The following is a 13,176-nucleotide window of genomic DNA, read 5'->3' as shown; positions in this document are numbered from 1 at the left end:
CTTATGTAGATGTAAAATTAAAAGGGGTTTATTTCCCAAACCCCTTGAGTCTTTTCTTTTCCTTGGTATTTATGGAATTCTTACAAAGAAAAATTTGCAGAAGTACTATTTTCGTTAATAAAGCATATGTATCATTCTACTACCATTAGCAAATAACTTAGTTGTAGTTAATATAATTGTTAAAAGGTTTAGCTCTGTTACAAATAAAAACATAAAGATCTGGCAACCAGACTTTCATGATGTTACATTACCATGACAAGAAACTCTGGGCAGTAAAAGTTAGACCCACATGGAGTACATAAGCATCTGATACCTGGAGATGTATTTAAAATTTTTCAAGTTATCTTCCATGATTTAGGAACCATTTAGAGACATGAAGTCTTTATGGGTTGGGGGAAAGGTTGATAATTAGTTTGATTAAAGGTAATGATTAATATCCCTTTTTGTTCATACTTCCTTCTGAGGCTGTTTTCCCCTAAACAGTATCTTAATCTGTTACATGTAATTGAAATATTATTTGAAGCAGTGAGTTATTGTAACCTCAGATTAGTTACATTGATCAAAATATTGATTTATACACACACACACACACACACATATATGTAGCTTTTATATTTAGTCTGGTTACATTAGTGACCATGGTATTTACTTTCTTCTTAAGGAGCCTTTGAATTTCTTGTCCAGATAAAAATCCGAATATTTCTCTTAGACTCATACATAAAGGGACACAGTTATCGTTAGGTAGCATATGTTTTACTGTCGGTTTGTCAAAAAAGTTAATAAAAAGTGCATATTGACTTGTTTCTCTAGAAATTTGCTTTGTCTTTTTTAGCATTAAAAATAATTACTATAGCAAAGCAGTCAAAGTTAGGTATATTATATATATACTTGGTAACTAAAGATGGGAAACCTAAAATGCTATTTTTCTTTCATAGCACATTTACTAGTATAAAGGAAGTAAGATCCTAATAAACTGAGCCTTTATTTAACGTCTTTGACCTAGTTTTAGGTTTACAGAAAAGTTGTAAAAATATAATACAACAGTTCTTTATGTCTTATATTAATCTTAATGTTAAAATCTTACGTTATCATAGAACATTTATAAAACTTAAGAAAATAACCTTTGTATAATACTATTAACTAAAGTAGAACATTTTATTTTTACCATCTGTTTTTAGTGGAATTCTTCAAGGTCTTAAGACTTGTCCTACTTTTTTGGTAATAATTTAAGCCAGTAATTTATAAACAATTAAGATATGATTAGGAATCAACAAATGTTTATAGGTTGAAGATGTAACTTCTTGGTGTAACTATACTGGCAAAGGACTGTAATGATTTTACTTTATTCTAATTTATATTTTATGCAAGGATTTAATTAAGAATTTTCTTCAGAAAATTATTCAACCATCAAAGTGTAGAGAAACTTAAAGAGTTCTTGCAAATGTTTTAAAGGGACTTTGAGTTATTTCCCCTCTCCGAACTCCCTATTTTTTTTTTTTTTTTATCAGTTATTCCTCAGCCTGAAAATTTATGTCATGCGTATACTCACAGTAAGTAAACTCTTAAAAGCTCATTTATGAGGGCTGGTGTCCCTTTTAGGATATATGGGTATGTACTCTGTAAATTTTGTTTTTAGCAGTCAGGTACTTTTAAATTATCTATTTGAACATTAACAGGGTTTTTTGTTGTTGTTCATCTTTTATGGCAAATTATTTTGACTTGGCATTCATATTTGTTATTTACTTTGTTTTCACCAGTATAATTCCATGGCCTCAGTTTTGAAATGCAAGCTATTAAGCCCAGCTTGTTTTTAGGTTTTGTTAATAGGGTTTTCTGTTTCATTTGTTTTGATTGTTTGATAGGTTTTTTGTTGTTGTTGTTAATTATCCCTGACTGCTTCCCTACTGCCCAGGTATCTTACAACTTAATCTGGTGTTGTTGGATGGCTTGCCTTCTTCAGTTACGTATATGCCTATGGCTTTATACATATGGCACTATCTCTAAAATACCAGGCTCGCAGAGGTTTTCTTCTGCATATTCTTTAACTTTTTAACAGAATTATTCTTCATTGTGAAGATTATCTTTAAGAACAGTTTTTCTGAAGACCATGTTTTCACTAAAAACTCAATGACTTTTCTTAGTTTTTCCGTTTAGTGGGTCACCTTTAATGTCCATTGAAAAGAAATATAACTTCCAGCCTTAAACATTTTTATGTTTCTTAAAGATTATGTGTCAAAATAATTCAATTTGCCATTCCTTTTTCATTAGGCAGAGATGCTGTTTAAATTATTTTTTAAAAACTTTGCTAATAAAAGTAAAATCAGTGATTGAGTCTGGAAAAGGGAAACCTCCCTGAACTTGAGGCACTTTCCCCTCATTCAGTAAAGAGGTTAGATGGATGTATTAATATTTTTAAACACCCTGATCCTTCATTTTGCTTATTTCATTTTGCAGTTTCATATTTATTCAGATTTTATTTTTATGATTAACTTGTTAATCTTCTTTACCATGCTATGAGGTGGGTTTTTTTATTCTTATATTACAGATGAGGAAACTGACTTTATGACATTGGTTAAGTAGCTTACCCAGAGTTCAGACTAATGAGTTGTGGTATAAAGATTTCAAACTCATGCAGCCTGCCTCTGTGTTGTTCCATGCTCTTAACCACTATTCTGTGCTGCTTCTGTCAGTTGAGCGAATAGGCTTTATATAACATGGGCATATAGCATGGAAAACTCTTAATGTGTTTGGTAACCAGGAACAATTTTTTTGTTGTGTTAGTAAAGTTATAAAATTATGTAGTAATTTTGCCTGGATGGTTTTGGATATAATAGCCAATTCATCACTTGTGATTTGATGACTCTTAGGGTCTCTAATTTTTCTTAACAGCCTCCAAAGAAGTTTCAGAATCCTTACTGCAAAAAGCACAAAAGTTTTCATTGCCATTTTGATAGTGATATGTAGCTCGTAAATAATAATTCTTACCTCTGTGTTAGATAAAACATCCAGTAAAACAGCATCAAGTTTAGCTTTGATAGAAGGGAACAATTAGAGTTGGTGTAGAGACAGACCAGTTAGGATGAGGGCATGAAATACAGCAGAAGCAGTAGGAAGAGAAGAGAGACTGAGGATCTTGAATTAGGGTCTAGATGAAAATTTAGGATAATTCCTAGGTTTGGGAATGGAGAGAGAGCTTAAACAAGATAGAGAATATAGACACAGATTTTGGAGGAAATGATTTTCTCAAGGGACTGCTGAGTCCAAGGAATGTTTACAAATCCTCAAGAAGTACTCCAGGCTATTTGTAAGATCTGAGGCTCATAGGCCTTGTCTGGCTCTCAGGATTTAGAGTCATAATAGGCAGTAATGTAAATTCACTAGCTAACTTTGAGGTTGCAACATTCATAGCACTCTGAACTTTGAGGGCATCTTGTTTTAATTCAAAAAACTGGTAATCCCTGCTTTTGATTGTGATGTAAGTAGGAGTACACAAGCATGGGAATAAGTAAATCCAATAAAGGAGTATTTAGGCTCACCTGCTAAATATTCAGTGTGCCACCCAAACCATCTGTAATGGGTCCCCTTATTGAAAACATTCTTTTTCCAGAATGGGCAAGGAAGGCTGGATGGGCAAAAGCAAAATAAATGTACCACAGACCCTTGATTCTGTTAGTATCAGTGATAAAACATGATTGATAAAACTAGGCATGATACATTCTTAAGGTACAGAAAAATGTGGAAATTGTGTCAAGAAAATCCACAAATTTTAAATGGTTCTTTAGGCTGATAGTAATAAATGGGATCATTATAATTTTATGTAAAACCTTCAAAGGCTTCCTACTAAAGAAAGCTGAATTCCAGTAACAGATTGAGCCCAGACTACTTAGTTCATATTTGAGGCCAACTTAGACTATTTTTGATGCCTTAAAGATTCCTTCAAGTCCCCTTTCTCTTTCTACCATACCCCCAGTAAAGCTACTTAAAATCCTCTGTAGGAAAGAGCTGAGTAATTGGGGGCAGAGATGGAGGACAAATTTAAGGGAACAGAAAGCCATTGGGAAGGCAAGTGAAAGCCACAATCTGAAGATAATTTTAAAACCTTCAGGGAAAGTAGGTGTCTAATCACAGGACTTAATTCACTTGAGTAGAAATTTGTAATTTAGCCATAGGAATTTAGGAAGTGTTAGTTACAAGAGGTAACTTGAAGCTGTGGACATAATGATAGCTTTTGTTGCATAATTAGAATGTGCCAAACACTTTGCTAAGTGCTTATGATAGCTTTTCCCTTCAGAACATCACCATGATTATTTACAGTATAACCTGTATTTTATAGATGGAGAAATGTAGGCAAAGGAAAGGTGCATAACTTGCCTCCAGGGTCACATAGATAGCAAATGATGAAATTTAATTTTAAAATTAGAAACTGATTCCAAAGTCCTTACACTCTTAACCATGAAACTGAAGACATCTAAGTCACCATGCAAAACCCAGACTCTAAATGGCCATTTGCTTATTAGTGCTTATTCCTTTATTTCCTAATATTAATTAAATGACTTAATTACCATGAGAAGATAATGTGCTTTCAGTTTTCGCAGTAGTTAGTTCAGCCATTGATTTTCTTACTAAGAACCTCTAAAAGGCCAATGGGCAGTTGACAAAAATTAGGGATGGATTCTGCAGCTGTAAGACCAAGTCAAAGTAAAAGGCCCATGGCGGTAAATTTGTCCCTTGCAGGCAGTTTGTTCTAAATGCTTGTGCCTAGAAATAAACTTAGCCTTATTATCATCTGGACTCTGAGCAATTTTTGCATCTCCGTATTCTTAGATGTGGATGATTAAAAGGCCACGTTTGAAGGCAGCTAACATAAGACACTTTGTGGGAGTGAGATAATTCATTAAAATCAAATATTAGTGTATTAGGCAAACAAATTCAATCATTTCAATTATGTAAAGCTAGCTGGGTTCTCAGTTTTAGCAAGTTAGGGAAGATACCACATTACAGGAGAAAGACAATCTAAAAGTTTTTGAAGTTTTAATGGATTTAACCACTTGTAAAATGTTATAAATTGTAGGACACTTCTCCCAGAGAGATCCTCTAGCATACATGGATGATCTACTTTTCATATTTATGATTTGGCAGGAAAGTTTGAGTTCATTTGAAGTTAGGCTTTTTAATAGTTTTTCTCCTCCCAGTGAATTGTTCTGAGTTGATAGGTGTAAAATTTATAGATTTTATTGATAATAAAATTCTGTAAGCATCTTTAATGTAGCGATTCCGTTGCTTATTTTTTATTCAGCACTCAGGTCACTTCCTATGTGCTGGAGATAATTAAACAGACTCCACTTCCAAGAAAGGATACAACAAGGAAAATAAGTGGTTGTTAAATAAAAATTATGCCAAAGATAAGCCTGTAGAAAGCTTCTGTGGTGCGTATTTGGTAGATTTTATGGATGGATTTCGTGAAGGATAAATAGCAGAGTCCTGAGGGGGAAAAAAAGGATAGAAGTGGCCAAATACAAGAGAGGGGAAGGGAGAAAGAATAGGATATGAAGAAGCCTGGCATTGAGAGGTGGTATTGGCCTGTTAAGAAAACTTGTTTGCCTAGCCCCTAAGTTCTAGTCTCACTCAGTATTGGGTTTAGGGCTCCTCTAGATTCTAGTACATCATGATAGATCATGCAGTCAGTAAAAGTCCTGCTGATTTTCCCCAGTAAAGTGCTTTAGTCCACACAAAGCCTGATCTTTAATCCATGCCTAGAATTGGCAAATGATGCTAGGAAAGAAAACAGTTGGTAGTCTCAGCTATCTAGAAAAGACTCAAAGACTTTTAGTACATCTAGTCTTAAGCGCTTCTACAGCTCTTTCATATCTGTAATGTATTTTGCATTTGATCCATTTTTTCCTAGTTACTGCACCTGGGAGCGACTGCCAGTACTACCACATCATTTCGGTAGTGGAGGTCCCCATTGAAGGGTTTTTTCATAGCACATAGCATGATCACGTTTAGGAAGATCGTTCTGGCTGTAGATAGTATAATTATCTACTAATACAAAGGGGGAAAGGACGTGAGATGATGTGAAAGGAAGTTTTGCATCATTTACTTGAAAGATACTGTTCTGAATTTAATCACATTGGGGATTGGAAAAAGTAGATGAATAAAAATTAAAAAGAAAAAATCAAATGAGTTCATGAAGTTAAGCAATTAAAGACAATACAGTACTATAATTATTTCAAAGGTTACTATTTTACCCTAAACTCATTTCTATACTTGAAAGTTCAAGGATCGATTGATACTTTTGAAATTCTGAACTAAATGGAAATATTAAGATGGCTCATGCGTGCATATATAAATGTTATTTATATCCTCAGAATAAACTAATAAATTTCAAGGGTACAAAATAGGATTACTATTTGTGAACTGTATTGTATCCCAGAACTCTGTACTTCTGTCTGTTCAAAATGAAAACAGTAGTTATATTATTTTAACCCTTATAAAAGGGAATATACTCTGATGTAAAAAATTTTAGCAATTCAGTACAGAGTACAAGTCACATACATAAAAGTCTACCACCGAAATGCAAGCACTGTTGGTATTTTGTTTGATATTCATATATTTAGTTTTATCACTTTTTTTAACCAGTAAGTCATGGACAACTTACTATATAAGTGAAAAATGTATATGTAATCATTGTATGATCATTTTTATATTATACTATAATCAATTCTCCATTGATATTTAGCTTGTGATTTTTTTTTTTACTATTTTTTACTGTGATAAAAAAATGCTGTGGTAAACACCTTTGTGTCACATACATTGTCATTCTGTCCAGTTTTCTCTATAGAAACCAATTTTTAGAATTTCTTGGTTAAAGTATATACATTTCACGTGCTTTTTTCTTACTAGTTTTTATATTAGACAACTTCTGATTAAACATTTAGTTTAAATGATTAAAAGTATGGCATTACAATAAGAATTTATGGCTTATTTGATTTTAAAAGTAGGTCTTAAAACAGGCAATATACTGTGACAAGCAAAATATTTCCATGTCATTATTTCCTAAGTATCCTTAAGAGGAATAGTATCTCTCTCAGGACTTGGACCAAGGAATGAGATCAAAGGGTAATAATGATTAGCAGCTTAATTCAGCTGATCTCAAATGCTTAGGGGAAAAGTTTTTTTTAAAAGTTCAAACATATGCCCTATTTAACACGTGATAACACATATTCTATATTAAATATCCTGAATTGATTATAGTGCATGCCACACAATCACTTGTTCTGTTGCTAACAATCAGATATTGATTAAAAATGATAAAACAAGAATTAAAGGAAAAATTAAATTGCAACAATTACTATTTTACTCCAAACTCATATTTCAGACCAAATATGCTGTTCTGGCAGCTCACATTTGTCTTCAGGAAAACTACCCAAGAGATTTCTAAACCTTTGTGCTTTGTCTCCTTTAGAAATGATAGAGTTGGAGGGAACTGATGCCCAGAGATACGTAGTGATCTACTCACTTGGGTAGTAGATAGTATGATTCATGGGTCTTAATGCAGTATATTTTCTACAACACAATGCTTCAAGGCAAAAGTTAAAGTGCTATACTTTGGTAGTGTAGCGTGGTAGTAAAGTTAACTCCCTAACTTTTACAAAAGTCTTAATTGTGTATATTTATTTATACTTCATAAATAGCACACCTTATTGCCTCTTTAAGCAGAAGGAATGGAACATATTTAAAAGTTACCTTGATGACAGAGTCATTGCTATACTTGCAACTTATTTTATTGTGGGGGATCAGTGAAATACCCTCTAGTAATACTGAGATGTATAGAAAATGCCCCTAAACTAAATGCCCCCACTGTTTTAAGTTAAACTGTATTGTTGGCCTGGGAGCAAGGGTAATGGGTAGTTTTTCCTTGTAGTTAAGCTTTGAGCTGTCATTTCTTATTTTAGTTATTGTACTTGCCTATGAAGGCTCTTCTGATTTTTAATTCTTAACTCGTTTTGGTGAAGTAGATGAACAACCAAGTTTACTGAAGCTTTAATCATAGTTGAACATGTAATTGAGTCACTGGGATCTGCATAAAAGTTTGCAGATTCTGATATACAGTCTTTATAGGAGTTAGAATATGAAGATTGTAGTAGCTATTTTCATCACCCATCAGACTTATATGTTTATTCAGTAGAGCTGAAATTATTAAATGTATGAGTATTACTGGCTTTTTCCTGACCATTCACACTTCATGGTGATTTCACAAGAGAAGGTATATGATTCTGGTTTCCTTGCCAGACTTGTTTTTTATAATCACATTTATTAAGGCTTAATTTTCATACAATAAATTATATATATATTTTAAGTTTACAATTTACCACTCAGATCAAGATACGGAAAATTCTCATCTATTGGAGAAAGTTTCCTCATACTTCTTTGCAGCCATCCTCCCCAACCTGCCACTTGGCCCAGGCAATCACTAATCTAATTTTTAACACTACAGATTAGTTTGCCACTTCATCTAAATAGAAGCATATTCTATGTAGTTGTTTGTCTGGCTTTTTTCCTTCAACAATGTCTGCCGATAATATTGCATTTATTGAAAGTTACTTCATTTTTATTGCTGAGTAGTAAGTAGTCTATTGTGGATATACCACAGTTTATCCATTCGTCTGTGGATGGACATTTGGGGTTTTTACGCTTTTAAGTTGCAATGAACATGCATACAAGTATTGCTGTGATCATTGTTTTTCCTTCTCTTGAATAAATAACTAGAAGTGGAATTCTGGAGTCCTAAAGTAAAAGTGTATGTTTAACTTTATAGGAAACTGCCAAACTGTTTTCAAAAGTGATTTTACCATTTTACATTCCCACACTCACAATGTCTGAGAATTCATGTTCCTTGCTATAATTTAGGGAATTTTCTTATACTTTCTGCCACACAGGAGTTTTTTACTTCATTAGATTAACACTTTGCTAATATAATTATTAACTTTTAAAGAGCAAAAAAAAAAAGGCTTTGCAGATGAAAAGACCAAAGCCTATAATCAAAACATGACATGAAAAGAGTTTAGAACACCCTGGCTTCATAAGTTATCAGAAAGGTGAATTTTATCCTCAGACTTTTAGCAACACCTTTAATGGCTAGCCACTTGAGACCTTCTACAATACTTCTTTCAGAGTTCCTGCTGCTGCTTGAATTGTAAAAGCTGCAATAGAAATATGTTTCTTTACTTCTTTCCAGGCCAAACGAGAGTTGGCTTTATTTTCAATATCAAAGATAGCATCATAGATTCCAGGAAATGATTCCCCAGCATATTTGTTGTGGCTACTTGGAGCAAATATGATGTGCCTAAAAGAAAGAAAACAAGGCAAATTGAACTAAAGTGTATACATGCATTTTGCATGCTTTTTGTTTAGACCACATGATGTTTCCTTGTGACATTCACTTTTGTTCCTATAATAAGAAGACAATTGATCTGAGATACTTATGCGAATCATAATTTCAAGCCAGGAAAGAAGCTAACAATATGCATTCGCTAAGACATATCTCAGGAATCATATACCATGTTGCGAACCCAAAACAGAGGGAAGAAAGCAGATTCTTGTAACTTGTGCAGAATAATTGCTCAGCGTCCCGTAAGCATCCACAAATATGGTGATAACATGTAAGTTTATGGATGTTTTTAGTAAGAGGATATTGAGAAAGATAATTTATTTTTGTGTTGCCTTTTAAAAATAGATTAAACAAGAATGACAGTTGTTCCCAATACTTTTTAGACATTAAAAAACAAGTAATTAAAGAAGCCTGTATTTCAGAGTGTCACAAATGGCAAGGATAATGAAATCCATTCCACAAAGGTAAGACAGTTACATGTGGGTTGCCCGCAAAGACACTCAACTTTTGATCTAAAAAGAAAGTTTTATAGTTGCTTTTCTACTTCAACATAAGTAGCTCAAGGGATCAAGCTACTTCTTTCCGCAATAATTACGTAGAATTTTGCTTTCCAGAAAGGGATGTATTTTATTAATACATCAGGAATTAGGTCCAACAGTCAAACCCCAAAGCTTATTCTAGAGTAAATCTGTATGAAGCAATATAGAGCTCCATATAAGTCAGTATTAATGATTAATGATTAATGACAAATCTATGACAACACTCATCGTTCAGATTTACCAAAGTACATCAGGATTTATTATCTTGGCTGTTAAATCTTAATATGGCCTCAGATGGATTTTTTTTTTAATTAAAATCAGTTTATGTGCTAAGTTGTTTATAAGCATTGGTATCCTGACCTGTATATGAGTCAAGAAATTAGAGATGCAAGTCATAGATATTCCTTAGTATACTTACCCTCTTCTGGAGAATTGTAAAGGAAGAATATAGCAAAAAAAAATTGATATAGGAAGCGAATAATCTTTGAATCATTGATATGGCATTTAATATCTCAGTGACCTTTGGCAAATTGCCTAAGTTGTCTAAATTTGTCCCAGATTTGTAAAATAATTGAAATAATGTAGACTCTGCTTAGAGTAGTGACTGAGAAGGTTGTAGACTGAGACTGCCTGTTTTTTAAAAATCAGAATACTAGCATATTTACTATCAACAGAATACTATCAACTATCAGCCTTGTGGCCTTGCACTGGTTATTGAACCTCCCTGTGCCTGTTATCTTAAAAACGATGGTGATAAAAGTACTGTCCTAAAAGAATTGTTGTGAGAATCAAATGTTGGATGAAAAGCATAGCTTGACATTTAATAGGTGTTCAGTAAATATTAGCTATTCTGAAACTAAATCCTTTCCATAATTTTCTCAGATAAGAAGCAGGCAGCAAGCTAAAAGAAATGATCAGACAATTGGTAATGCTTAAGCAACTCAAATACCCTTTTGTGAAATGGTGGACTCAAATAGCTATTCTAGTCCCATAAGAATTCAAACTCTGGTCTAGTTCTCAAGGTTTCAGGTATATGATGATTTAATTACCCTCCACAATGGACATTTCTGAATTTTGAAGAGGTGTCAAGAACTACTGTAGCAGACTAGAGAATATGGTCAACACTTCATAGTCTTTTTTCCTCAACCTTCCCCTCAGTACATAGTAAGTATTCACTGATGAGTTGTGATAATGCAAAAAAAATTTTTTTTTGAGATAGAGTCTCGTTCTGTCGGCCCAGGCTGGAGTGCAGTGGCATGATCTCGGCTCACTGCAACCTCCACTTCCTGGGCTCAAGCAATTCTCCTGCCTCAGCCTCCCGAGTAGCTGGAATTACAGGTGCCTACCACCACGCCTGGCTAATTTTTGTATTTTTAGTAGAGATGGGGTTTCACCATGTTGGCCAGGCTGGTCTTGAACTCCTGACCTCAGGTAATCCACCCGCCTCAACCTCCCAAAGTGCTGGGATTACAGGCGTGAGCCACTATGCCCGGCCACAAATGTTTCTAGAATTTCATAATTAAATGCTTTGCAGCTTTTAAAGACTTTTACAGTATTTCACTTGATGTTTGCAAAAAAGGAAGATTTAATCCTTTTTAGATTCCATTACAGAGCGTGTTCATCTTATATTGCTGCTGTGCAAATTACCACAAACTTAGTGGCTTAAAAAAATTTATTATCTTACAGTTGGTCTGACATAAGTCTCACCAAGCTAAAATCAAGGTATGATCAGGGTCACATTCCTTCCTGGAGGCACTAAAGGAGAATCCTTTTCCTTGCTTTTCTAGCTTCTAGAGGCCTACCACATTCCTCCACCATCAAAATCCGCAACTGCATTTTAGAATGAGTCTTTTCGCAATGGCATCACCCTAACTTTCTCTCCTGCTTGCCTCTTACAGGAAGACTTTTAAGGACCCTTGTGACTGCATCATTGGGACCACCAGTATAATTCAGAATACTGTCCCTATTTTAACTCAGCTGATTAGTGTGACTAATCCATCTGCCACCTTAATTCCTCTTTGTCATGTAACCTAACATATTCAAAGGTTCTGGGGTTAGAAAATAGAGATCTTTGGGAGGCCATTATTATGCTTACCACACAGAGCAATTAATTTTTGTGGAACTTTCATTAGGGAAAAAATGAGGAGTAATAGAATATAGAAAATGAGCTCAGTGGTAGATAAGGATTTATTACTTATTTGCCTTTGTTGTGATAGTTAGAATATATTACCCACAACTCAAAAATAATTAAGTTTGCAAAATTTATCAAGCATGCTGCTATGGTCTGAATGTGTTCATTCCCCAAATTCGTATGTTGAAACAATTTCTAGTGTGACAGTATTAAGGGATTAGAGCCCTTATAAAAGAGAATGAAGAAAGCTAGCTAGCCCTTCCATCTGTTCTGCCAACTGAGGACGCCCTGAGAAAAACCATATATGGGACAGGTGCTCATAAAACATTGAATTGGTTGACACTGATCTTGTACTTCCCAGCCCCTAGAACTGTGAGGAATAAATTTCTGTTTTTTATAAATTACCCAGTCTCAGGCATTTTGATATAGCAGCAGGAATGGACTAAGACACATGTTTTTTATTCACAATAAACATTTAGTTATACTTCTGAATTTTAAGAAGAATGTTTTATATGTTCCACATTAACATTTTATTTTAAAATATGTACAATGTTTTCTGATTTATTCACTACTGAATCTCAACTGTTAAATCAAGTTTAACTTAAAGCTGCCTCCTTAAATATTTTAAGTTCAGCCTAAAGGTTTCTCTGTACATAGTGAACTATAACCTAAATGGAGTTGTCAACAGACTGAGTCTACTCTTGTGCCAATCACCAAGTTTTGGCCAATTAAAGGGGGTCAGTTCAAACTGTTCAAATAAGGTAAATTCTGTGCTGTAACCAATCTGGCTGTTTCTGTTACTCATTTCCGTTTTCTGTATGTCACTTTCCTTTTTCTGTCTGTAACACTTCATCCATCACGTGGCTGCACTGGAATCTCTCTGAGTCCATCATTCTTTGCTCAATTAAAGTCTGTTAAATATAATTTGGCTAACATTTTTGTTTTAACAATACATACATATGTAATGTACATATATATATAATGGCTATACATACATACATCAGATTAGTCTAATTTTCTTAGTCTATCAATTCTACATGGTAGAACAATTTTATTACACTACAGATTTGGTAATCTCTCCATTCTTGAGGTTCATAAAATAGCAGATCTTAATG

The 13,176-nt window shown here is 33.9% G+C and overlaps 1 protein-coding gene across 11 annotated transcripts in view; it reads right to left on the bottom strand.

Moving 5' to 3' along the window:
- Positions 1–8,294: 8,294 nt before the first annotated feature.
- Positions 8,295–13,176, bottom strand: part of NAALAD2 (N-acetylated alpha-linked acidic dipeptidase 2) — an 80,548-nt gene continuing 75,666 nt past the window's right edge. For all 11 annotated transcript variants that reach the window (XM_063784385.1, XM_063784387.1, XM_063784384.1 and 8 more), the window contains one exon: positions 8,295–9,346. In XM_063784385.1, the coding sequence (XP_063640455.1) occupies positions 9,157–9,346 (190 nt within the window). In that variant the 3' untranslated portion in view covers positions 8,295–9,156. The remainder of the gene's footprint in view (positions 9,347–13,176) is intronic.

Source organism: Pan troglodytes, chromosome 9 (assembly GCF_028858775.2).
Source record: "Pan troglodytes isolate AG18354 chromosome 9, NHGRI_mPanTro3-v2.0_pri, whole genome shotgun sequence".
Taxonomy (NCBI): Eukaryota; Metazoa; Chordata; class Mammalia; order Primates; family Hominidae; genus Pan; species Pan troglodytes.
Note: the sequence above shows the minus strand (reverse complement) of the source record. Positions and strands in the feature narration are given on the sequence as shown.